The sequence below is a fragment of the Coloeus monedula genome, assembly GCF_965178545.1.
Source record: "Coloeus monedula genome assembly, chromosome: 2".
Lineage (NCBI taxonomy): Eukaryota > Metazoa > Chordata > Aves > Passeriformes > Corvidae > Coloeus > Coloeus monedula.
The window spans coordinates 40,464,653-40,487,581 of NC_138782.1; the positions used below are offsets into that span (position 1 = coordinate 40,464,653).

General features: G+C 37.8%; 1 protein-coding gene across 5 annotated transcripts in view; it reads left to right on the forward strand.

Annotated features, from left to right (window-relative positions):
- Nucleotides 1–22,929, forward strand: part of MAP3K4 (mitogen-activated protein kinase kinase kinase 4) — a 67,747-nt gene that overhangs the window by 22,334 nt on the left and 22,484 nt on the right. For 4 of the 5 annotated variants that reach the window (XM_082302955.1, XM_082302957.1, XM_082302959.1 and 1 more), the window contains 12 exons: nucleotides 1,643–1,885; nucleotides 7,596–7,742; nucleotides 8,936–9,093; nucleotides 9,438–9,554; nucleotides 9,968–10,067; nucleotides 10,152–10,235; nucleotides 12,297–12,563; nucleotides 14,396–14,545; nucleotides 15,544–15,705; nucleotides 18,133–18,266; nucleotides 19,619–19,697; nucleotides 21,726–21,804. In XM_082302955.1, the coding sequence (XP_082159081.1) occupies nucleotides 1,643–1,885; nucleotides 7,596–7,742; nucleotides 8,936–9,093; nucleotides 9,438–9,554; nucleotides 9,968–10,067; nucleotides 10,152–10,235; nucleotides 12,297–12,563; nucleotides 14,396–14,545; nucleotides 15,544–15,705; nucleotides 18,133–18,266; nucleotides 19,619–19,697; nucleotides 21,726–21,804 (1,720 nt within the window). The remainder of the gene's footprint in view (nucleotides 1–1,642; nucleotides 1,886–7,595; nucleotides 7,743–8,935; nucleotides 9,094–9,437; nucleotides 9,555–9,967; nucleotides 10,068–10,151; nucleotides 10,236–12,296; nucleotides 12,564–14,395; nucleotides 14,546–15,543; nucleotides 15,706–18,132; nucleotides 18,267–19,618; nucleotides 19,698–21,725; nucleotides 21,805–22,929) is intronic. The other variant, XM_082302956.1, reaches the window with a different exon arrangement.

Here is a 22,929-nt window from a genome sequence, read left to right on the forward strand (position 1 = left end):
CACTATGCAGTCCATTTTGTATAGAAGTTGTACAATTTCATTCTTGATGAAGATGGATAATATTTCTAATTTAAATTTATAAAATCAGATATTATTTTAATAGAACATATTTGAGCTCATGTACCTTGTTTGTTGTTTATTCAACTGGCCACACTTTTGGGTCTGGTTTTTTGTATGATCTCAATAAATGGTTTAGAGTTTTTCTTGGGGTTTTTATAAAAAGTATTTGAAACAATCTGCAGAAGATTAAGATTAGTCAGATTGAACAGTAGAAGTTTAGGTGTCTAGTACTAAGCCCTAATGTCATTTGCTGTTATCCTTGATGTTAGAAAATGATATTACAAATTCATTGAATTTGGCTGTGTTATTTTTGCTCATAGACTAGTTCTTTAATAGTTTTATAACAACTGAATTCCCCCAAACTATATTTGCATCACCATGAGGATTGTATTTCTTAATTTTTTTTGTTGTACTGTGGAAGTGTAGTATTTTTTATGATCTGTTGGTTAATGAAAACTTTTTGTGTAAAAATCTTTAGCTCTGGTGCTATTCTGCTGCTGCATATTCCTTTTAAGGAGAGTAAAAAGAAGACATTAATATTCCATCTAAGAAGATACGTTTTTAAATATGTGTTTTAATTTTCTGCTAGATTATAAGATTAAAAGGTTTTCTAAACTTCCTAGGCAGTACTTTATAATTGATCTAATTACTGGTCATGTCTTTTTCCCTTTTTAGTGGTGTTTAAATTTGGCTGAAGAAAAACATAGAAAATGCTAGTCATGTCTAGTATAGGAATGAAGGATATTCAGATGTCATAGTTAGCAGCTGAGAAATGAGAATAAGAATAAAACAAAGTTAATCTGAAACAAATCTCATCCTTAAATGAGATTTAAATGTGTGGTGCTATCTCCTGGAACTACACATGTTCTGCCGTCCAACTTTTCTTTCTAAATCAAGCCTCAGTGCTTCCATGCACAGCCTTGCTTATAATGTTATCAGAAGGTGTATAGTTTAGATTTCTAGGATGTTTATTTCATATAGTCTCAATTATTTTCTCTAATTAGAAAAGTAATTTTCTTTAAATGTAATCTTAATTTAAAAAAAGTAAGTTTATTATTTAAAAAAACCCTGAAATCCCCAAAACAACAAACCAGCTTAACCTCTATATGTCATCTTTCTTTTTTAAACAGTTTAAATTTGAAATCCACCAAAATTCAAAAGTTACTTTTTCAAAACTTTAGCTTAGTTTAGCTAGTGACACTTTTTTGAATATTGCATTCATTTACAATGTGGAGTTCTATGTTAATATATGCATTATGTATTTGAAAAGGAACAAGGTTATGTACCTGATCTAGCTTAGTATACAGTTGTTTCTCTAGATATCATCATAGCAGAAACATTAAGTAAATGGTTTTTTTCATTTCCAAGGGTCCATAATGTTTTTCCTGAGACTGATGATCCTTAAAAAAAAAGTTAGCTTTAACAATCCCCAGTGATATCAACTTGAAACTTCTGTGGTTGACTTGCCATCTAATAGACTGTTACCTTTTAAAAACAAACTTCTGTGCATGCTACTTTAAACAAATCCAAAATCCAAAAGAATTACAAGGATCCTTTTCATGATACCTATTTTTTGTTACAGTTTTCAGAATTTCCAGATCCCATGTTGTGTTCAGATTATGTGCAGTTACTAAATTTCCCACCTTGTTGCGAGCAAAAATGCAGCGCTGTATCATGGGAGGAGTTGAAATCCATGGATTTGCCATCTTTTGAACCTGCATTCTTGGTCCTCTGCCGAGTCCTGCTCAATGTTATCCATGAATGTCTCAAGCTGAGGTTGGAACAAAGACCTGCTGGGGAACCATCTCTTTTGAGTATTAAACAGGTTTGCTTCAGTTGCTTTTTTAGTACATATTTCCTGATTGAAATACTTTGTCATTTCATTATGATATGGTTGTCAGCTTAAAGAGGATTAATGTAAGAAATTGCAATGTATGATTGTGTAATAATTATTGTAAATGGTCTTGTATTTCATATGGAGATCTTCTTTTTGCATAATAAATAACTGATCATATATACCTCTGATTTGGCTTCCAAATCAAAACTGGTGATTAAAAATATTGTTAGCCAACAAAAGTAAACCGTATTGGTTCCATTTGCATCATAAGCTATATAATCTCTAGCACATCTTCTGCCATTTGGGTTTCTTAGGCAGTATAAGCAGTTTTAAGGATCTATGTTTCTCTTTTTTTCCTTGATTTGATAATTCTTCTCTTGCGAATGTAAGGCATCTGCTAACATGCAGTAGTCACATAGTGGAAGTTAATTAAGAAGAAAAACGAAATGAAAAAAACAAGTTTTTCCCCAGCATATTGTATTATTTTCTGTGAGCAGTGACCCAAGATTGTCAGTCCTGTCATTGGTTGAGAATACTGTATAAGGATTTATTTTCTGGACGCTAAATTCTACTAAATTAATCTGATCTCGCTGCATGGCCAGATCGGGGTTTTATCAGATGGTCTCCAAGGGTAAACATGTAAATAACCTCTTGGACTGATTATGATCTCACATTCCAGTTATTTGCTGGTCCAAAATCCATTGCTATGTTACTTTATGGTCCCAAATAAATTTGTCCTTTCTTCCTTTTCCCCTCCTGTACTCCCCCTTGCTCCCCCCATTGATTGAAGCCTACAATTTCAACCTTAACAGTCATAGAGTAAAATGATGCATAGCATTCTCTGTTGTTAAGCACAACTGCTCCAGAGACTGGGGAGGTTGTTTCCCCCCCCCCCCCCACCCCCCCCCCCCCCCTTAACATTTTGTGTGCTCCTTGTGGACTCCAAGTTAAGTGAAAATTACACTTTCTTCCTGGAAAACAATGTGTTTGTACCAGACTGTTTTGGTGGTGTGTGGGAACCTAGAATGCAGAGAATATTTGTGATAATCTCACATAGTATTCTATCACCTAATTCACACCATTGTAGATTCAAATTCTTCCCAGAGGTTAGGCAAATTTTCCCATGGACAAAGGTCAAAACCAGTACTGTCCAGGGGGGGTAAAACCTTTCAAAACAGGCAGAGAAATATTCTCTTCATTCTAGGTTCCAACATCAGTGGATACTGCCTTGCTGATGACATTGAAAAAATGAATTCAGCTCAGCAAATGCTTCCTGTCCCACGCAATATTTCTGAACAGGCAAAGGAGCTGTGGAAGATGTTTCACAAATAGATCTGTTTGTTTCCTGAAGAATTATAATTCATAAAATCTTGAGCAAGCTCAAAACAGGAGTCCAGGAATCTGTGTTATTCTGCAAGTTCACAGAGTATTACAGACAAGTCTGGATTAGAGATACTCTGGTCCAACCTTCTGGAAGCTGAGTCCTACAATTAGATTGATCCCCAAATTAGATTGTTTTATTATCATATTAGAGCATAGTCAGCAGGTTGAAGCAGGTGATCCTTCCCCTCTACTCAGTCTTAGTGAGGTGCATCAGGACTGCTGTGTCCAGTTCTGAGCTCCTCAGTATCAGAGAGATGTGCAGCTCCTGGAGTGGGTCCAGTGGAGGACAGCAAAGATGATTGGGATCTGGAACATCTCTCCTGTGAGGAAAGGCTGAAGGAATTGGGCATGTTCAGCCTTGAGAAGAGACAGCTGAGGGGGGACCTCATCAATGTCCTGCATCACACTCTGTAGCCCTCAGAAGCTGACCATCTGGAATATGATCAACCCAACTATCTTCAGTCATGCTGCTCTCCTGGCTGCTGGGCAAGGATGCAGAACTTGCATGCAGCTCAATACAACTGGGCCATCTTAACTGCAGACATAAGATTTTTCAATTCTATCAAGTATTTTTCAGGAAGGAGAGCTGGTGCTGCAGCACAGCTTCTGGAAGTGGCTGCTGCTTCACTTCCTTCTGTAAGATGGTCTTCTGGGTAGGCTGCTGTGCCTTGCCTTTCTCTGCATTGAGGGCCAGGGCCAGTGCTTTATTGTTGTACTTTGGTGAGACTTTATTAGTAGAGGAGTTAATTATTTTTGTTTTGATTTTGGTGCAAGTGAGGCATTCAACTTTGCAGTCCTCAAGGCACCCTCTCCCACATCTAGAGAGGTGGCAGAGACAGAGGGGCAGTTGCCAAGCATATGAAGTTTAACAAGGGCAAGTGCCAGATTCTGCACCTGGGACAGGGCAGGCCAGGTTTTGTGTATAGACTGGGGAATGAGATGCTGGAAAGCAGTGCTGAAGAAAGGGGCCTGGGGGTCCTGGTTGAAGGCAAGTTGAACATGAGCCAGCAGTGCCCTGGCAGCCAGGAGGGCTGAGCAGGGATGCATCAGGCACAGCATTGCCAGCCAGGCAAGGGAGGGGATTGTCCCACTCTGCTCTGCACTGGGACGGCCTCACCTTGAGTGCTGGGGGCGTTTTTGGGTGACACAATGTAAAAATGGCATTCAGCTATTGGGGAGCATCCAAAGGAGGGCCATGAGTATGGTGAAGGGCCTTGAAGAGAAGCCATATGAGGAATGGCTGAGGTCATTTGGTCTGTTCAGCCTGGACAAGAGGAGACTGAGGGGAGATCTCATTGCAGTTACAACTTCCTCTGGAGGGGAAGAGGAGAGACAGACTGATCTCTGTGGTGACTAGTGACAGGACCCAAAGGAATGGCTCGAAGCTAAGTCAGGGGATGTTTAGATTAGATATTAGGAAAAGGTTTTTCACCCAAAGGGTTTAGCACTGGAACAGGCTCTGCAGGGAGGTGGTCACGGCACCAAGCCTGACAGAGTCCAAGAAGTGTTTGGACAGTGCTCTCGGGGCCCATGGTGTGATTCTTTGGGTGTCCTGCACAGGCCCAGGAGTTTGAGTCAGTGATCCTCCTGGGTCCCTTCCAACTCAGCATATTCTATGATTCTGTCTCTATAAGTATCTGAAGGGAGGGTGCCGGGGGATAGAACCAGGCTCTGCTCAGTGGTGCCACGCAATAGGACAAGAGGCAATGGGCAGAAAATGATGCACAGGAAGTTCAACCTGAACATGTGGAAGAACTTCTTTACTGTGTGGGTGACTGAGCACTGGAACAGACTGCTCGGAGAGGGTGTGGAGTCTCCATCTATGGTCCCTTCCAACCTTACCCCTTCTGTAATTCAGGTCCTTGTTAGGTCAGATCCTGGATACTTGCAGCTAGAGAGAGACTCCTCCACTACTTTTCCAGCCAATCTGTTCCCGTATTTAATTTTATTCCTGGTAATGTGTTCTGTTCTTGTGTTTTCTTTTTGTTGTTGTTTGGTTTTTTGTTTGTTTTTTGTGTGTATGGGTTTTTTTGGTGTGTTTTTTTTGGTTGGTTGGCTGGTTGGTTGGGTTTTTCCCCTTGTATTAGAATTTCCTTTAAGCAACTTGTGCGTGTTGCCTCAGGTGGGGTCACTGTGCATCCTTCTGAAAGGAGTGCCCTCATTTTCTCTGCAACTGCCCTCTAGGCATTGGAAATTTGTGATTAAATTCCCCTTGCATATTCTCTTTCAAGGCTGAACAAGCCCAATTCCTTGAATTTTCTTCCAGTGCAAGTAGCATAGCACAGTCTGTTTTTGGTAGTGATTGACCTAGTGAATCTTATTTGAGGCACTGAGACCTAGAAGTGTCTCCTGCTTTTTGGTACCATTTGAAATACATAGCAGTACTGTGTGAATGTATCAGGCATGCTAGTCTTGTTACTCAACTTTTTCAAGGTGGCATTAAATTTTTGTATTACTAGCAAGTCAATTGTATTAAAAAAAAAATCTTATTTTCAATTAGAAGTATATACATAAAAAGAAAACTAGCACAGATTATATCCCTCTTACAGTGTGCCTTTTCTCCTGTCCCTTCTTGCTGCCTTCCTCCTTTTTGTCCATGTTTCACTTTTCAGTACTGGTTTTTGTAATCCTGATGATCCTGTGTTATTGGAGAGAGCTGTTCTCTTTTAATGGCAGTTTAGTACCTGAGCATTTCAAGATGGTTCTCAAATTCAGCATTAGTGCTGAGAGGTGGATGTGTGTATGTGCATGTGGGTTATTTCTGTTTGGTGGTTAAATTTGGTATTGTTTGTCTTGCTCTACCTGCTTTGAGAAAATAATTTATTGTATAAACTACCTAAACAAAAAGCAACCCATCAAACCAATAATAGTGATAATATTTTCAGTTTAAGGTGTGTGTTCTTTCATGTGGTCATTATACACCAAAATTTTGTTTGGCCACTGCTTTGTGAATTTCAGTTTCAAAAGTTGACACCAAGATTAGCACTACAGATTTTTTGTAAATCCTATATTCTGTTATTCAATAGCATATCCCTGTAAAAGAGTATTATTGAAATAAAAACCTCTATTGTTAATGAAGTTCTGCAAGTTTATTTTGGAATGGATGTGGATTGAAGGGAGAAAAATCCCCCACAGGTTAACACAATGAGTGTTAACACTGGATTGAGTGAAGAAGCACATTAATTTTAAAATACATGACATGTTAAGGATATAAACGTGTCCTTTTGCATTTCCACCTTATAAAAAAATTACTTTTTCCCCCCTTTTTTTACCTAACTTGGTGAATTTTAAATTGTACAGTTTAGACTATTATTCTTGTTTCCTCTGCACATCGGGGAGTGCAACATGTGTTCTGGCCTGTAAAGGATTCCAAAGACTCTTGTCATACTAATAGCGTTCTTGTAGGTTTTTTGCTTTTGTGCCATTATAATTTCTCATACATTGAGTCTACTATATTGATGTATTACTTAGCCAGGAGAGCCATTATAGAGGATTTTAAAAGCATATTCATCATCCAGCAATTCCATTCTCTCTGATCCTCAGAAAAGATCAGGGATTGTCAAACCTGAAGACTGATAATGATTTCAGAAGAATACACACTAAGCACTTGAAGGGCTTCTGAAAGAAAGGCATTTGTTACTATAGGTTTGAAAAGATGCTTGCTCGTTGTGTACTCCTCTACCTGTGGTTGTACATGTCTCTTGAAATAAATAAAGACTAAGCTTTCAGGGAGAGATGACAGCTGTTCCAAAGGCGACCCGTTCTGCAGTTGAAAAGATAACTTTCCTTATGTTAGCCTTGCCCAGGGAAGCAACAAAAAAACCACAAATTGTTTTCAGATCTGGTATGGATCTTGGAGTTGAGGGCAGCTGCCCAGTAGATGGACAGTGAATTCACTGTAGTAAAACACTTCTGTAAGCATATGTTAAACACATTGCAATTTTTCCTGACTTGCTTCTGTTGAAACTGGTGATTTTGTGACTGTGAGCCCTTTTGCCCCTTTCTAAATTAATTATCTGTGAAGTTGTTTGCTGTGGCATTGGGCAGGGATTAAGTCTGAAACATCTGCCTCCATCTCCATTTACATTTATGTGGTGAATAATGGGATTGCAATTAAATAATCTTGGAAAACTACTGACATCTTTCCTGGGGATGTGTAGAGCAACTGTATTTGTTTCAAAAAGCTGTAGAAATTATTTAGTGACAAAACTTACATATTTAGACAAACTGGACTGGCAAATTAAGCTTTCACTGCCCAGGTGAATTTAAGAGTAATGTCTTGACTGATGGCAGTTTTTGGGTTTTTCTCTTGCAGCTAGTGAGAGAGTGTAAAGAAGTTCTGAAGGGTGGACTCTTAATGAAGCAATATTACCAGTTCATGTTACGGGAAGTGTTAGATGACTTACAAAAGATTGATTGCAACATTGATTCTTTTGAAGAGGATCTGCATAAAATGTTAATGGTAAGCTTCCAAAAGGAGAGTTCAAGTAAGTGTATTAATCTGAATACTGCTAAGAGAAATCTGTTATCCCTTTTAGGGATAGTTGCCGTTTTTTTTTTTTTTTCCCCCTGCTTTGATGCAATTTTATTGCTTTAATGGACTTGTAACAGAAGCTAGTGCTGTTTTAGCAATGATTTTAGTAATACTGTTTTTTGCTCTGTGGTACAGTAGACTTGTAAATTGCTTGTGTTTACCAAAAATGGTTCATATATAGAAATGTAAATTCCGTAGGTTTGAACTAAACTTTTAATAACCTTTTAATATTGAATAAAATATGATTTTTTGACTGACATTATATCGTACTGTATTGGTACTGCATTAATGCATAATTGATACCTTATTTTTAATGTGTATTTGTTACTGCAATTAGTTAAAGAAATCTTTTTAAGAAAAACACTTGGCCTCTGAAAGATAGGGGTTGGAACTGGGTGATCCTTAAGGTCCCTTTCAACCCAAAACATTCTATGGTTCTATGATCTTGGCATTTTAACAGCATAGTCTGAAAATACCTGAAGCCAATAGAAAGTGGATTTTTTGAGGAGGGATGTTACAGATTATTGAACTGAAACAAATTGCAGGTAATTTTTTGCATTCAGTATGATCCTGAAGGGCAGATGGTTGAAGAAGAATTGTATTTACCTGGATTTTTTTAATGTTGGTTTAAAACAATAGTAATTAAGTAAATGTGAGAGATAAGACTTGATGTAAAGGATCACAAAGCGTAAATGTAGAATCTCAGGAACCTTTTTGTGGCACTTACCTGTATCGAGGAGGATATGTTCAGATAAAACCTTTTGAAGTAATCCAGTTAATAAAAGGTACAGAGACTGTTTTTCAGCAGCTCAGCTTTAAAAACTCTGGCTACTGTGGATGTTCACTAATACAATGGTAAATAGCAGCACAGCAAGCAAGGGGGTCAGTATTTTCAGGAAGGTATTGTGGAGACATAGAATTTAATACTTCCTGAGCCATAAATTGCACCTTTTGTGTGAAAACATGGAGCTCATTTCCAGTTGGAGGAAATGAAAATTATTGTAGAAATACCTTCTAAAATTGTATAATACTGAGTTCTTCTGTTGATTTGAGAAGTTCTAGTCCTTAAATTAACACCTTGTGTTACAGTTTCTGTTTAAATTATCTGTTTCCTTGTACAGGTTTACTTTGATTATATGCGAAGCTGGATCCAAATGCTGCAGCAGTTACCTCAAGCATCTCATAGTTTAAAAAATCTGTTGGAGGAAGAATGGAATTTCACCAAAGAAATAACTCCTTATATAAGAGGAGGTGAAGCTCAAGCTGGAAAACTATTTTGGTAGGTTTTATTTAATTACTCTGCTTATGGTGTTGTTTTGTACCAGATAGGTGTTAAAGTTAGCACTTGTTCGGGGTTCCCAGGTGTGACTTCTTGAGATGTCAGTAAGCAGCTGGTAGTCTTTGTGAATGTATGGATTATTGCAGTGGCTGTGGGTGTAGGATGCAGTAGGTGCAGGTGGCCCTGAATCTTGCTGTAACAGACATTGCTTCTGTGGACCCTAAGATGCTGCTTGTTTTTGTACATGGACTTAGCAACAGCTCTCTTGCATTAGGAAGGAAGAAGTTTAAGGTGCCATTCTACCTCAATAAGACTCTGAAGTTCCACCGTTTCTGTTGCTACAGTGATATTGCAGGAATGCTGCTGAAATCTACAGGAATATTTTTAGATTCTGGACTACAAGACAGTTGTGATGAATTTTGGGCCAGTGCCGATGACAGTACTGCATCAGATGAAATCAGGTATTAAGTCCTTTGGCTTAATAATAACAAGACACTTACTTATGTTTCTCTTCCTCTGACAGATGCATAATGTATTTTATTTCTTAGAATGCAGACTTTGTAAATGCAAGGCTCCATAGACTACCACTGTACTTCTGTGTGCAGTAGTAATGAACCATCATTTTGTTTTTGTGAAGCCTAGGAAGCTTCTCTTTAGTTCAGTCTGTGAGAGGTTGTCTGTGTAATGATACTTGAATTAACTTTTTATATTCTTATAAAAAATGTGCCTACGCAAGTTCAACTTATTTGTCAGCTGCTTGCAAATATTTATGTTCTTTCTACTAACGTATATGTAAGTAATTATTTTCTAGCGGCTCTATAAATGCAATATGATTTATTAAAACATTGTCACTTCATTTCTGCCAATGTTTCAGGAGGTCTGTTATAGAGACCAGTCGAGCACTGAAAGAGCTGTTCCATGAAGCTAGAGAAAGGGCTTCCAAAGCTCTTGGTTTTGCTAAAATGCTGAGGAAGGTAAGTTAGCAGTCTCCTCTTATTTATATGCTTTAAAGAAATTTAGTCTGAAAGCATATTCCTTTGTTTTGTCATTACTTGTAGGACCTTGAAATAGCAGCAGGATTTGCATTGTCAGCCCCTGTGCGAGATCTTCTGAATGCCCTGAAAACAAAAGAGTATGTGAAGGTAAATTCATGTAGGTAATAAGGTTTAGAGGCATGAAAGTGAGCTGGGTATGCTAAGCAGAATGTCAAAGGATATTGGCCTGCTTTCAGTTTTTTAATGGGACATCTATACTTCAACATTTAAAGTGTTGTGTATTTAATATTGAATTGTGGTAGCCAAATTCTGTACTTGTGTTTGTGTGAGTGAGAATGCTAGTCTGTTTTGGGGAATTGGTGTCTTAATTCCTTGTTTTTCCAAAGATTCTCTCGGCGACTGAGGAAAAGCTTTTTTGTTTAATAACAGTAGGGAGTGCTATGAAACAAATGCTGCCAAATCTATAAGGTAAATGGATACATGTTTGAGTAGATAATCTCAGACTATAGACCTGTGTTTTGCTTTTATAAAGCAACAGTATTATAGTGGAGGTCTGCTCTAGCAAGCTTCCTAGAGAGTACTGGGGACATTAGAAATGCAGGGACTCTGTTCTGTTCCAGAAAAACTGTTGCTAGAAAACTGTTGTACAGCGAAAGTAAGTTAAGCTCTTGGTGCTCTATATTTACTGCATTGTAAAGTCCCACATTTGTGGTTTTGCAAAATTTCTTAAAAATTCCTAGGTCAACAAGTCTTAAGTCATTTGCTTCAACAGATTAAATGTATTTGGATCTGCTGTTCTTTTTTGTCCTTCCATATCCATACATTTTTTTTATATATATATATATATATATATATATATATATAAATTCCCAGTTGGGAAATAATGTACTAACCTTCTCATTATGTAATTCTTGTTAGATTTATATAAATGTTTGCCAAATACAAAAATTCATTTAAGGGGACACAACCAAGTTCTGTAGGAGAGAAGTTCATAAAGGGTTGTTAAATACATGGATGAAACAACTGGCTCAGCAGGGCCCTGGTCTGTGAGTTGTTTAAGAGTTGGAAAATGCCCAGGGAAATCAGTGTATGTTTACTTTAAAAAAGTTTTTTCCCCCAAGTATCTAGTCTTGGCTGCTTTAAGACACCATATTAATTTTGGTAGACCTTTTAAGGATCATATAGTTTTTCTTAAGAACGGTTTTTGAAGAAAAAATTGACTCTCGAGTTTGACACATCTGTTTTACATGGGTTAAATGACACACATTTTGATGATGAATACTTTATGTATTGTCCCTCTAATACCATGTAGGGAGCTTAAATTTTTAACAGCCTTTTCAATCAGATGTTCATTAGTTTTGGGAATCTAAATTTAACTTTTAGTAACAACCATCTAGTATTTTACATTGGCCTACAGATTATAATAGTTTTAATTATAAAATACATCTGTCTAATGGTAGAAGTGCTCAGTGCAGTGTTTTGTTTTAGCTTGATGACATCTGATAAGAGAATTTAACTCCACTGTAAGTCAATTACCTCATGTCAAATCATGATATTGGCTATTTTACTGTTTTCACAGTCTGCCTCTGATGCCTGACTTGGGTGAAGTATTGCTACCAGTGTGACAGATATAACTGGAAGTAGTTTTTAAGTAGTATCAGTAGTATTTTATTAAAAGAGAACACTCGCTGGACTTAATCTAGTTCTTGTGGAAGTAGAAGAGTAACTGATAATTTTTTAGCCAAGAGTTTTGTTTACTCTTTATCTTTTGTAGCCTTTGAGAAATGTATGAATTCTGAAGGAATTTTTTTTTTTAATACTCTAGTCTTTGTTGGCTAATTTACTTTTTAAAATATGACTGTATGTATTTTATACTTGTGTATGCATACATACATAGTATATATGTGAAACTGGACTTCTTCTGTAACAAGATTCCTTTAAAAGAATATGTAGAAGGATTAACTGGAAGTACACGGAAAAAGGTCACTGAAAGATGGTCATCCAGTGGATTTCAAAAGAAACAATTTTTAATGCTTTTTGACTTCCAATGCAAAAATAGTTGAAGATATTGTTTTAGTATATATGTTGTACAGCTTTTTAGGATGGAAATTCTTCCTGTTGCTTAAACGATACTACATATACCTATTTTATCTTTTTTATTTGTCATAAAAGACAGATTCACTCATTCAGTGTGTTTCTTTTCTACAGGTACAAATTCCTGGACTCGAGACTTTACAAGTATTTGTACCAGGCAGTATTGCGGGGGAAAAGTCTGTGATTTTGCAGCTCCTCAATGCAGCTGCTGGGAAGGATTGCTCCAAGGATTCAGATGAGCTTACATATGAGGCCTACTTGCTAATGACCAAACACAGTGACAAAGACCATGAATTAGATGACAGCTGGAGTGCATGGGAGGGTCAGCCGGTCAAAGTAGTGCCACAAGTAGAAACTGTTGATACGCTGCGCACCATGCAGGTGGGTTTGGTCTTTTTCCCCCACTGTTTGTCATCTCCATGCTTCTATGAATGCTTATTCTATCAGATTAACTGGAGTGATGGAAGTGAAGCATATATCCTTTTATAGGTAATAAAAAGTTAAATTCAGGAATAAGTTTGATTCTTAGTTGTGTTAAATACAAATATTAAATTGATTGTAGCATTTCCTGGCAGGATCAGTCTCTACAAATGTGCATTTTTCAGGGTTGTACTTGAAAATAGAGATTCTTTTAATATCTAGTTGGGTGTTCAGAAGTGTTGTTAAGACTTGAAAGCTGTACATTTTATTATATTGAGAAGTTACAAGTGGCCAAGAACATGTGATGGTTGTGTGCCTTCCACACACTGAGGCATGAAATCAGTTACTCTTGATCTTGGATGAATTGTGACATTTAACGTTAAATTTCTCTGGAAGTTACTGGATGTTCAACAGTTCTGCAGGAAGAAATGTTTCCAGTCATACTTTCCTTCTTCCCAAGCCAACAGGGGTTCCCTGCCAGCAGTTCTGATGTACTCTGACAGCTGAGCCAGCTCCCTGCCCCTCATGTTCTCATATCCTTATGTTAAGCTACATGAATTTTCCTTTTGGTATGTCATGCAGTTCCTTGGATCCTACCATAAATGGGCTGTACTGTCCAGGAAGAGAGTGACTTTCCATGTCACTGTGCCTGACCTTTAGCATTCAGAGGGTTCTAGCAATTACAGGCAGTTGAAAAAAGTCCCTCTACAACATACTGCTGCTTTTAACGTGCAAACATGTTGTTTCTTGTTTGCCTGTTATTCCAATAAAAAAGCAGCCTTTGATTAAGTGCTTACAAGTTCTTTGGACTTCTATCAAAGTTAGTATTTCATTCAGAAAATGAAAACAGCAATAGATGAAATTTGGTTTGCAAATGGTTTCTTACATGTGCAAGTGTACATAAAACACTATGTGTGTGTGTTTATATGTCTGTAACACTAGGTTTTTCTAAATCTAGGATTGAAAGTTTAGGAAGTAAAAAGTCCTTCAGAAAGATTGTGTCTTAAAAAAATGCATTTTGATTGCAAACTAGAGAAAATGTAAGGTTCTATTTAAAAAATACTCATCAAATGAAAGAATCTCATCAACACTTAAAGAATTTTAAGCATGAAATTATTCTTTGGGGAGGAGGTACTGAAAATCAGGATGAAGTAGGTCTTGTTTTGTGAGTAACTTGTTGCAGATGCATTGTCTGTAGTTTGAAATCAGCAGAGCTTAGTATGGCAACACCATCTATGTTGTATACTTTTATAGACTTGTGCAATATCTGAGCTCTGGTCTCCAAAACATATTACATTTTGATAATTTTCAAATTTTGATCAAATACTATGTGTTAAATCTATTTCTTTCCCTATTGAATAGTGGGATTTTGTCCTGAACTATGTAGAGTTTTTTGGGTACAACCTCTTTGCGTATGTAATGGTTGTTATTTCCGTCTGTTTTGAGAAAATATAATTTTTTTTGCTTAGCTGTTGCTTTTTCTTGTGTATAGATAATCTGAAGATAATGTAATGCAGTGTTTTCCCTGTTTTCCAGAAGTGAATAGGACTACATTCCCCATGAAAACTTGATGTGGCATTTGCCCTAGTGGAACTCTGCTCATTAGATGAGAATTTGAGTTTAGTTGCCAGCATCAAGCTTTTCTGTGTGAATTTAGATTTTCATGAATAGTGACAAGAGAGGTCTTTCATATAGTAGAATTTAAAAAATAAGTGGTTGGAATCTGGTCATGTTGGATATGTTTTTACAGAGAGGATTTTTTTTACAAGATCTAGTGGTGTCTTGTATTCTAGGTTGATAACCTCCTCCTTGTAGTCATTCAGTCTGCCCACCTTGTGAGTCAGAGAAAAGCTTTCCAGCAGTCTATTGAAGGGCTCATATCTCTGCACCAGGAACAGACATCCAGCCAACCAATCATTGCCAAAGCTCTACAGCAGCTAAAGGTAAGCAGGTTTTGAGATTATTTGTCAAAACTGATGGTGTTTTGCTCACTGATAAGTAAAAAAGTGGAAAAAGATTTGATTGCAAAGCTAATGGCATATTCTGCAATTGCAAAGTGTGTGGTAGTCCTCTATGGATTTTACTTTCAGTACAGTGTTCACTCTGTTTTTGCAAATGACTTGTGAGTGTGTTTTTGAGCTATATTGGTGTAATCATTTTGCATTGAGTAGTTGGGAAACAAGTCCATAATGCAGATGAAATACCATAGCAACAGAGTGAATACCTCTTTGGGTGACAGCAATATTGAATTGAAGGAAAGTATGTGATTTTCTAAAAACAAATTCTATCAAAATCAATGATCTGCAGCAAACAACTTTTCTTCCCATATTTGAAGATGCAAAAGTGGGTAGTCTCTCTGTTTATTTTCTATTGGATTTGGTGTGGGTTTTTTATCTTTCTTTGCTTGTTTTGTGTATGTGGTGTGGGGGTTTTTTTGTTTGTTTGTTTGCTTTTGATTTTGTTGGATGAGTGTTTTCTTTGATGGGTTTGTTTGTTGAGCTTTTTTTAAGTGGCAGTATCACCCTGCATTCAATAGAGGCTGTGTCCATATTCCAAGGTGAAAATAGAACCAAAGGCTTGGTCATGCTATAGATAGTAGAACTCATTTTCTCCTTTCTTGTCTGTCTGGTTTTGGTTAGATATTTTTGTTTGTTTTGTGGTTTTTTGTTCATTCCCCACTCACCCTTTTGCTGTCTTTGTTCTTAAAGTTAATCACATGCAAGCAAACTTTATTATAATACTTGAGTTAATTACAGGACTTGCTTCGTGCAACTGCTGGAAAATGTTTGTTTTTACAAGACTGAATGAATTTTTGTGGCATTGTAATACCTTTTCATTTAACATAATGTAATTGTTAGATTCATGTTTGCCTTATATTCTACAGTTGACAAGACTAAATAATATGTTGATATTCCCCCCATCCCTTTTTGTTGTTGCTCAGAACGATGCATTACAGCTATGCAATAAGATAAGCAGTGCCATTGATAGAGTTGATCACATGTTCACATCTGAGTTTGATGCTGAAGTTGATGAATCTGAATCTGCCACTTTGCAGCAATACTACCGGGAAGCCATGATTCAGGGTTATAATTTTGGGTTTGAGGTAAGGAAACAAAAAGCAATTGAAATTTCTGGTTTTACATTGGTGCAAATAAGGTAACTAGTAACTGTGAAAATACAAAGAATTTATGGAAACACTGAATTATTTAGGTTGGAAAAGACCTTTAGGATAATCGATTCCAACTGTTAACTCACTACTACCAGGTCCATCACTAAACCATGTTTACATCTACACGCCTTTTAAATAACCCCAAGGATGGGGACTCACCACTTCCTGTGGCTTGTTCTAATGCCTGACCAACTCCTTCAGTGAAGAAATTGTTCCTGATATCCAAACCTTCCCTGGCCCAATTTAAGGCTGTTTTCTCTTGTCCTAACACTTTTTACTTGGGAGAAGAGACGGACACCCATGTCACTATAACCTCCTTTCAGGTAGTTGCAGAAAGCAATAAGCACCTGAGCCTCCTTTTCTCCAGGCTAAACAACCCCAACTCCCTCAGCTGCTCCTCACCAGACTTGTGCTCCAGTTTTGTTGTCCTTCTCTGGACTTGCTCCAGCACCTCAATGTCTTTCTTGTAGTGAGGAGCCCAACACAGTATTTGAGGTGCAACCTCAGCAGTGCCCAGTACCATCACTGCCCCAGTCCTGCTGACCACACTATTGCTGATAGAAGCCAGGATGCCATTGGCCTTGCCCTGGGCACACGCTGGATCATGTCCAGCCAGCACCCTCAGGTTCTTTTACCCCAGGCAGCATTCCCGCCATGCTTCCCCCAGCTTGTAGTGCTACATGGGATTGTTGTGACCCAAGTGCAGGACCTGGAACTTGACCTTGTTGAACCTCATACAGTTTGCCTTGGTCCAGCAGTCCAGCCTGTCCAGATCGCTCTGCAGAGCCTTCCTGCCCTCCCACCTATCAACACTCCCACTCAACTTAATGTTGCCTGTGAATTGACTGAGGGTGCCCTTGGTTGCCTGGTCCAGTCATTGATAAAGATCAGCACTGGCCCCAAAACTGAGTCCTAGGGAACCCCAATAGTGACTGGCTGCCAGCAGGATGTAGCACCACTCACCACCACTCCCTGAGCCCAGCCATCCTGCCAGATTTTTGCACAACAATCAGTGAACCTCTGTCCAGACCATGAGCAACCAGTTTCTGCAGAAGAATGTTGCGGAAAAAGATACAAAAAGCTTTACTAAAATACAGGTAGATGACATCCAGAAGCTTTCCCTGATCCACTAAGTGGCTCACTTTGTTGTAGGAGGAGATCAGGTCAGTCAAGTAGGACCTGCTTTTCACAAACCCATGCTGGCTGGGCCTAATCCCCTGGTTGTCCTGTACTGGAAGATCCCTAACTTTCAGACTGAGATGTTTTGTTGTTTTCTGGATCCTCCTTGCAGTCCTTCATATAGATGGGCCTCACATTTGGTAATTTCTAGTGAGCTGTGACTTCCCAGTTTTAGCAGAACATTGTTAAAAAATGTGTTGCCTCAGAAATTTTACATGAAATTTATTAGAAAGCAACAGATGAATCTGATGAATCTGCTAAATTAGCAATGCCTGGAAATCTAAAAAGCTTTTAAGAACTTGATGATTTCAGGTATAGTCTTGTAAGCCCTGCTGCTTGGCAGCATTTTAGATGATATCAGAATCATTAAGGTTGGAAAATACCTCCAAAGTCACATCCAACCTTCAAATGAGTGCCACCATGCTCACTAAACCATATCACAAGGGGCCACATTTACTCATTTTTTGAGTACTTCCAAGGATGGTGACTCTACCACCCTCTGGTTTAACTTCCTTCTCACGGTTTTTCAGCCTAGAATAGCATAATACTGTAATACTGTAACATGAGACATTCCTTCAGAGTTTATGGTGGTTCTATGTACTCAAAAGCAGTGCAAGCTTTTGACTGCTTGCCTTAGAGTGCAGACATTCAAAATGTTACGTTCAGATGCTTTAACTGTTTTGCTGTTTGATTCCTGTGGGCTTTGTAAAATTTTTTTAAGATTGTGTCATACCCTAACATACTTCTAGGATAGTCTTATAAGATATAGCTGGTATTTGTTTGATTTTTAAATGCACATAGATAACTTTTTTATCCCCTAATGTTACTGCAATATAACTAAAAATAAACACTATTTTGCAGTTCAATCTCTGATTACAGAACGAAGTGTTTATGTAGGATGTTTCTTCAATGATGTGTACACTGTTAAACATCAGCACATGCCTGATGCACACAGAAGAATGCAGTATGGTTCAGTACTGCCTCTCACTGTAGCATATTTTGTATCATACTTTTCTTGATTAATTTTTTTTCTATAAATAGGCAACTGCTTGCATAAAATAATTTTGTCTAAGAATAGGATGTGACTGTCACCATACTGTAGAGTTTTGTTAGCCTGCAAATACTCCAGTGGATATTGTTCTTCTTATTAATATGTGAAAAGTAATCTTCAGTTTCTTACAGTACCATAAAGAAGTTGTTCGTCTGATGTCTGGAGAATTCAGGCAGAAAATTGGAGACAAATATATCAACTTTGCCAGAAAATGGATGAATTATGTGCTAACAAAATGTGAGAGTGGCCGAGGCACTCGACCCAGGTAACAGCCAACTTGTTACTGCCTTGGTAGTTTTTGGAAGAGCTGAAGGGTTGGGCTCAAAAAATTGAAGTAAATGAAGTGGCATCTGGGTGGCAGCCAGTCACTAGGGTGTTCCTTGGACCTCAATTTTGGGGCCAGTTTTTTCAGTGTTTTTTATCAATGACCTGGATAGAGGAGTTGTCCTCAGGGTTCTTGTTGATTGTAAGCTTTGAGTCAGTGATGTGCCCAGGTAGTGGAAAGGGCCAACTGTATCCCAGGGTGCCTTAGGCACAATAGATCTGACCAGTTGGAAGGAGTGATTGTACCACCGTGTTTAGCATGGGTGCAGCCTCAACCTTGAGTACTGTGTGCACTTTTGGGCTCCACAATCTAAGAAGGACATAAAAATATTGCAGTGTGTCTAAAGAAGGGCAGTGTAGATGGTGACAGGACTAAAGGACAAGATGTAATGGGGAATAATTAAGGATACTAGCTTTGCTCAGCTTAGGGAAGAGAATGAGTTGCTATCTGCAGCTTCTTCATGTCTTCTCTCTGGTGACAGGACAACAGGAGATGGCTTAAAGCTGCATTTGGGGAGGTTGAGATTGGGTATTAGGAAAAAATTTCTGAGAGGTGATCAAGCACTGGAACAAGCTCCCCAGGAAAATGGTCATGGCCCCAGGCCTGTTGGTGTTCAAGAACCATTTGGACTGTGCTCTTAACTTCTGTGTTGCCCTGTGTGGAGTCAGACGTTCAGTTCTGATGATCTGTGTGTGCCCCTTCCAGCTCAGGATATCCTATGATTCTGTTTGTATTTTGTAGGTTGCAGCTGCTAGTTCTAGTAGGTCAGAGAGGAAGCAGTGGGGGACAGCAAGTGGCTGAAGACACAACTCACTCCAACCAAGTTACTCACTTGTTTTACTTCACTAGTCTAGGCCATGAAACCACTGATGCCCAGTCATTACTAATCAGATAGTCGTGAAATCTTTAGTATCTTTTCAGTCTTGTTTCATAAAGGAGACTTCAGGCAGGGAACGCAGTGGTTTGGCTTGTTGCTCTGAAACATACTATGGTTGAGTTGATGATGCTGTTCTGAAGATAGCACGTGTATGGGTTTAGATACATAGCATGGCCTGCTCACCTTATTTGGCATTGTCCTTGCTAAAATCAGTCTTTATCTGAATATGACTGGGTACAAGGTAAAATTTTTATGGTTTATGTATTGGTCTGTTTTCTTACAAAGATTTTATCATATTTTCCAGAGGAAAAATTATTAACTATTATCTACTGTTCTTGGATGTGGTTGAAACTCTTAATGATGGCTTTAGCCAAAGAGCATTTCATTTTCTGTCTTTTCTTTTTCTTTTACATAGATGGGCAACTCAAGGTTTTGATTTTCTTCAAGCCATTGAGCCAGCATTTATTTCAGCTCTCCCAGAAGATGACTTCTTGGTATGAATACATTATTGTGCAGGTGTTTATTTGTAAATGCTTGTGAAGCTACCAGTATATGTTTTCAGGGATACTTTTTATAAAGCAACATCTGAACACAGATGCAGTTCTGAAACAATTGCTGTTGTATATCACTGTTGAAGCTGCTATCTCTTCTGTTTGTTAGATTCTGAAGAGAGTAGTTTGTGACCATTGCCAGTAATAGTTTCAAGTTGCTGGTACTGTCTTGGGAGGCCACCTCCCTTTGTGTCTTGGAAAGTTGACAGCAGCTTTCTATAGAGATTAATAGTTGTCATAATGAATTCCTAAATGTAAGCTTCTGAGGTGTAACTAACACCCAAATTCATCTGTGGATATGAATACACAATCACAACTGTTTAAAGATTTTTATTTTCAAATTGTTCCAACATGAAACAGACTTTCAGGCATCTTTCTTCTGTTTTTATTGTGGAAAAAAAAGAGTAGACTAAAGCTGGTTTTTTTGTGTGCTCAGTCTTCCTCCTTTTCCTGTGAAAATAAAATTCTGAGAATTTATTTCTCTGATCTTGGTACAATAAAACAGAGAAGTAAAAGCACAGTTGCCACAAAATAGCAGAATGTGAGTGTCAACACCTCTTGATTTTTACTAATTTCAAGATGTGTTATGAAATGCCACATGAATCTTGCATAATACAGAAATGATACGGTTTAGTCTTTTTCACACTTGTGTTTTTATCAGGAGCTCTCTAGTAAGTTACGTGTTAGTCCTGCATTTGTGTTGCTGCAAAAGGGTTGACTGCCTTAATGACAGAGTTAAGCTGGTAATTTGGAATACTCTGATACTTCAGCTTTAGGAAGCAGCCCCTCAAATTCTTCGGCTTTGACACAGTTTCTAAAACAGACTTTGAACAAGTAAAGGAGAGAGAAACGGGGGGAGCGCAAAACCTTAGCTGCATTTTTGAACTTTTTTCTTTATTAAATGGGATTTCAGTTTTGGGGATCATCACTTGAAGCAACTTTGATTAATCTGTATAGCACAGGTCACAGTATTTTACCTGGAAAGGGCAGTGTCAATCCTGATCTCTTAGATACTGCATCATGTCATGGAATAATGACGGTCTAGATTTAGAGCTCTACATTTCAAGATGAAATTCTAGCTCAGTCTGCATTGGTAATATATGCCAGTCTCAAGCTCAACACTTACTTAGTTTTATAATTTTGTTTTTTCTTAGTCCTTGAATTTCCTGGTCTTCACTAAGTTTTTGAATTTCTGGAAGATATTGGCTACTCTGAGTGACTGGCATATAGAAATGACCTTCACAGCAGCTCTACTAAAGAATATAGTTTTACTACTTTGTGAAGATACATTATATCCCTGGTGTTCTGACAAGTAAATTGAACCAGAGGAAGATTTAATAACTTGTCCAGGGTTACATACACAGTGAATAGTACACCTAATAATTGAACTCAGATTGCCTGAGGCCCAATTCAGTGATTTTAACTATTAAAATCCCTTGCATGAAAGTTTTGTTAGCTTCATGGGTAGATGAGAAAAGTGTATTTCTTTTAATATGCAGGGCTTCATATTTTTTGTTACACAGATCTTCATCTTGCCATTCAGACCATCATATTCTCACCCAATTTTTTTAGGTGTTTCTTCTTGGCATGTGAAGGGGGAGGGCAGAGAAGGTTGTTACAGCTTTTTCCAGGAAGCTTGATTTTAATTTTATTAACAGTGAACATTAAGTTCCGCTACCTTTATATTTTGAAATGTTCTTTATGATATATCACTGTTCAGTTGTAACAGTTATGTGATTTTGACAAGGACAAAAGGCAAGACAAAACTATGACTTCCTAGCTTTAAAAAAATCGATTAGGTCAAAACACTAATGTGGATCCAGAAGTTTAATATAATAGGTAGAATATAGGGGTGCTTATCTGACAGATTACATACTTGAATAATGTAATTTTGTTACTGTGAGCTTTATTGTGTGACCATCAACCTTCTTGTAACAAAACATCACAACTTTTTATGTTTGTCTTTTCTAGAGTTTACAGGCTTTGATGAATGAGTGCATTGGCCATGTTATTGGAAAACCTCACAGTCCTGTTACAGGTTTGTACCTTGGTAAGGCAGAAGTTACTGGCATTTGTTCTGGAGCTTTGCTGCTGCTGTTACAGAATTTTGGTTGTAAAGTACTTTTAAAGTGCAAGAAATACCAATAAAAGCATTTTCAATCTTTTTGTGATTGTTGATGTGAAACCATTATTACCTGATAAAGTGTAAATTACCTGGTGGTTTTGCTCAAGAAATTTCAAAGCTTTACAGATGCTTTCCTCTGATTTTGTCCTTCCTGTGAAGTCTTGCAAATCTTCTAGGAAAGGGCCATGTTGGGTAAAGAAGTGATTTTAACATTAAGAAGGCAGTTACAGCTCCCTCTCCCAAACTTTCATTGTGGCACTGCAGTTATTTATACTTTGGCACTGCAGATGTTTATGTTTCTAATGGACTTTATATTATCAAGTACACACAGTTTATACATATGGGGGCTGTGCAAAATAGTTCTCTAATATAAAATACAGCATAGTGTAAAATACATTTTAATAGATATAAATGTTGATATCATTAGCGTGAAATCAACATATTTGATTGCGTATCTCGAGAAAATAATGTTTTGTCAGCAGTACATCCCTTTTACCCATTTCTTTCTCAGCACTGTTTCTCTCTTCCTCTTCTCAACTCCATTGACTAGTTTACTTTTCAAAATACTTTGTCATCTTTTTTATCTTGTTCCTGGTGTCCACTTCCTGGGCAGGCTTGATGATAGAAGACGTAAGGGGAGAGTAATCCGCCCCCAGCAAGAGGAGGTTTTTCCAGTTTTTCAGGAAAGCTTGTTTTGATATAATTTTGATGAGAAAGTGTAATAGCTGGCAAACCTTTTGCACTGAAAGTCAGTCCAATCCTTTGGAAAGAAGCATAGTGTAAAATCAAATTTAGCCAAATTCTGTACAGTGATGTAAAACCTGTACATTCACTTGTAGTACTGTTGTTCAGAGGGAGGCCTGTTTTAGGTGAATCACCAGTGTGATGCTGCCAAATTACTGATACTCATATAAACGCTATTGCAGACGCAGCAGATCACACAAACTAAATTGCTCGACAGCTTTTGTCTCAGGGGCATGGGGAGGGAATGACACAGATGAATGCTGCAGACTTGAACAGCAGTCTGAAACTTTAATACACGTGAAATTT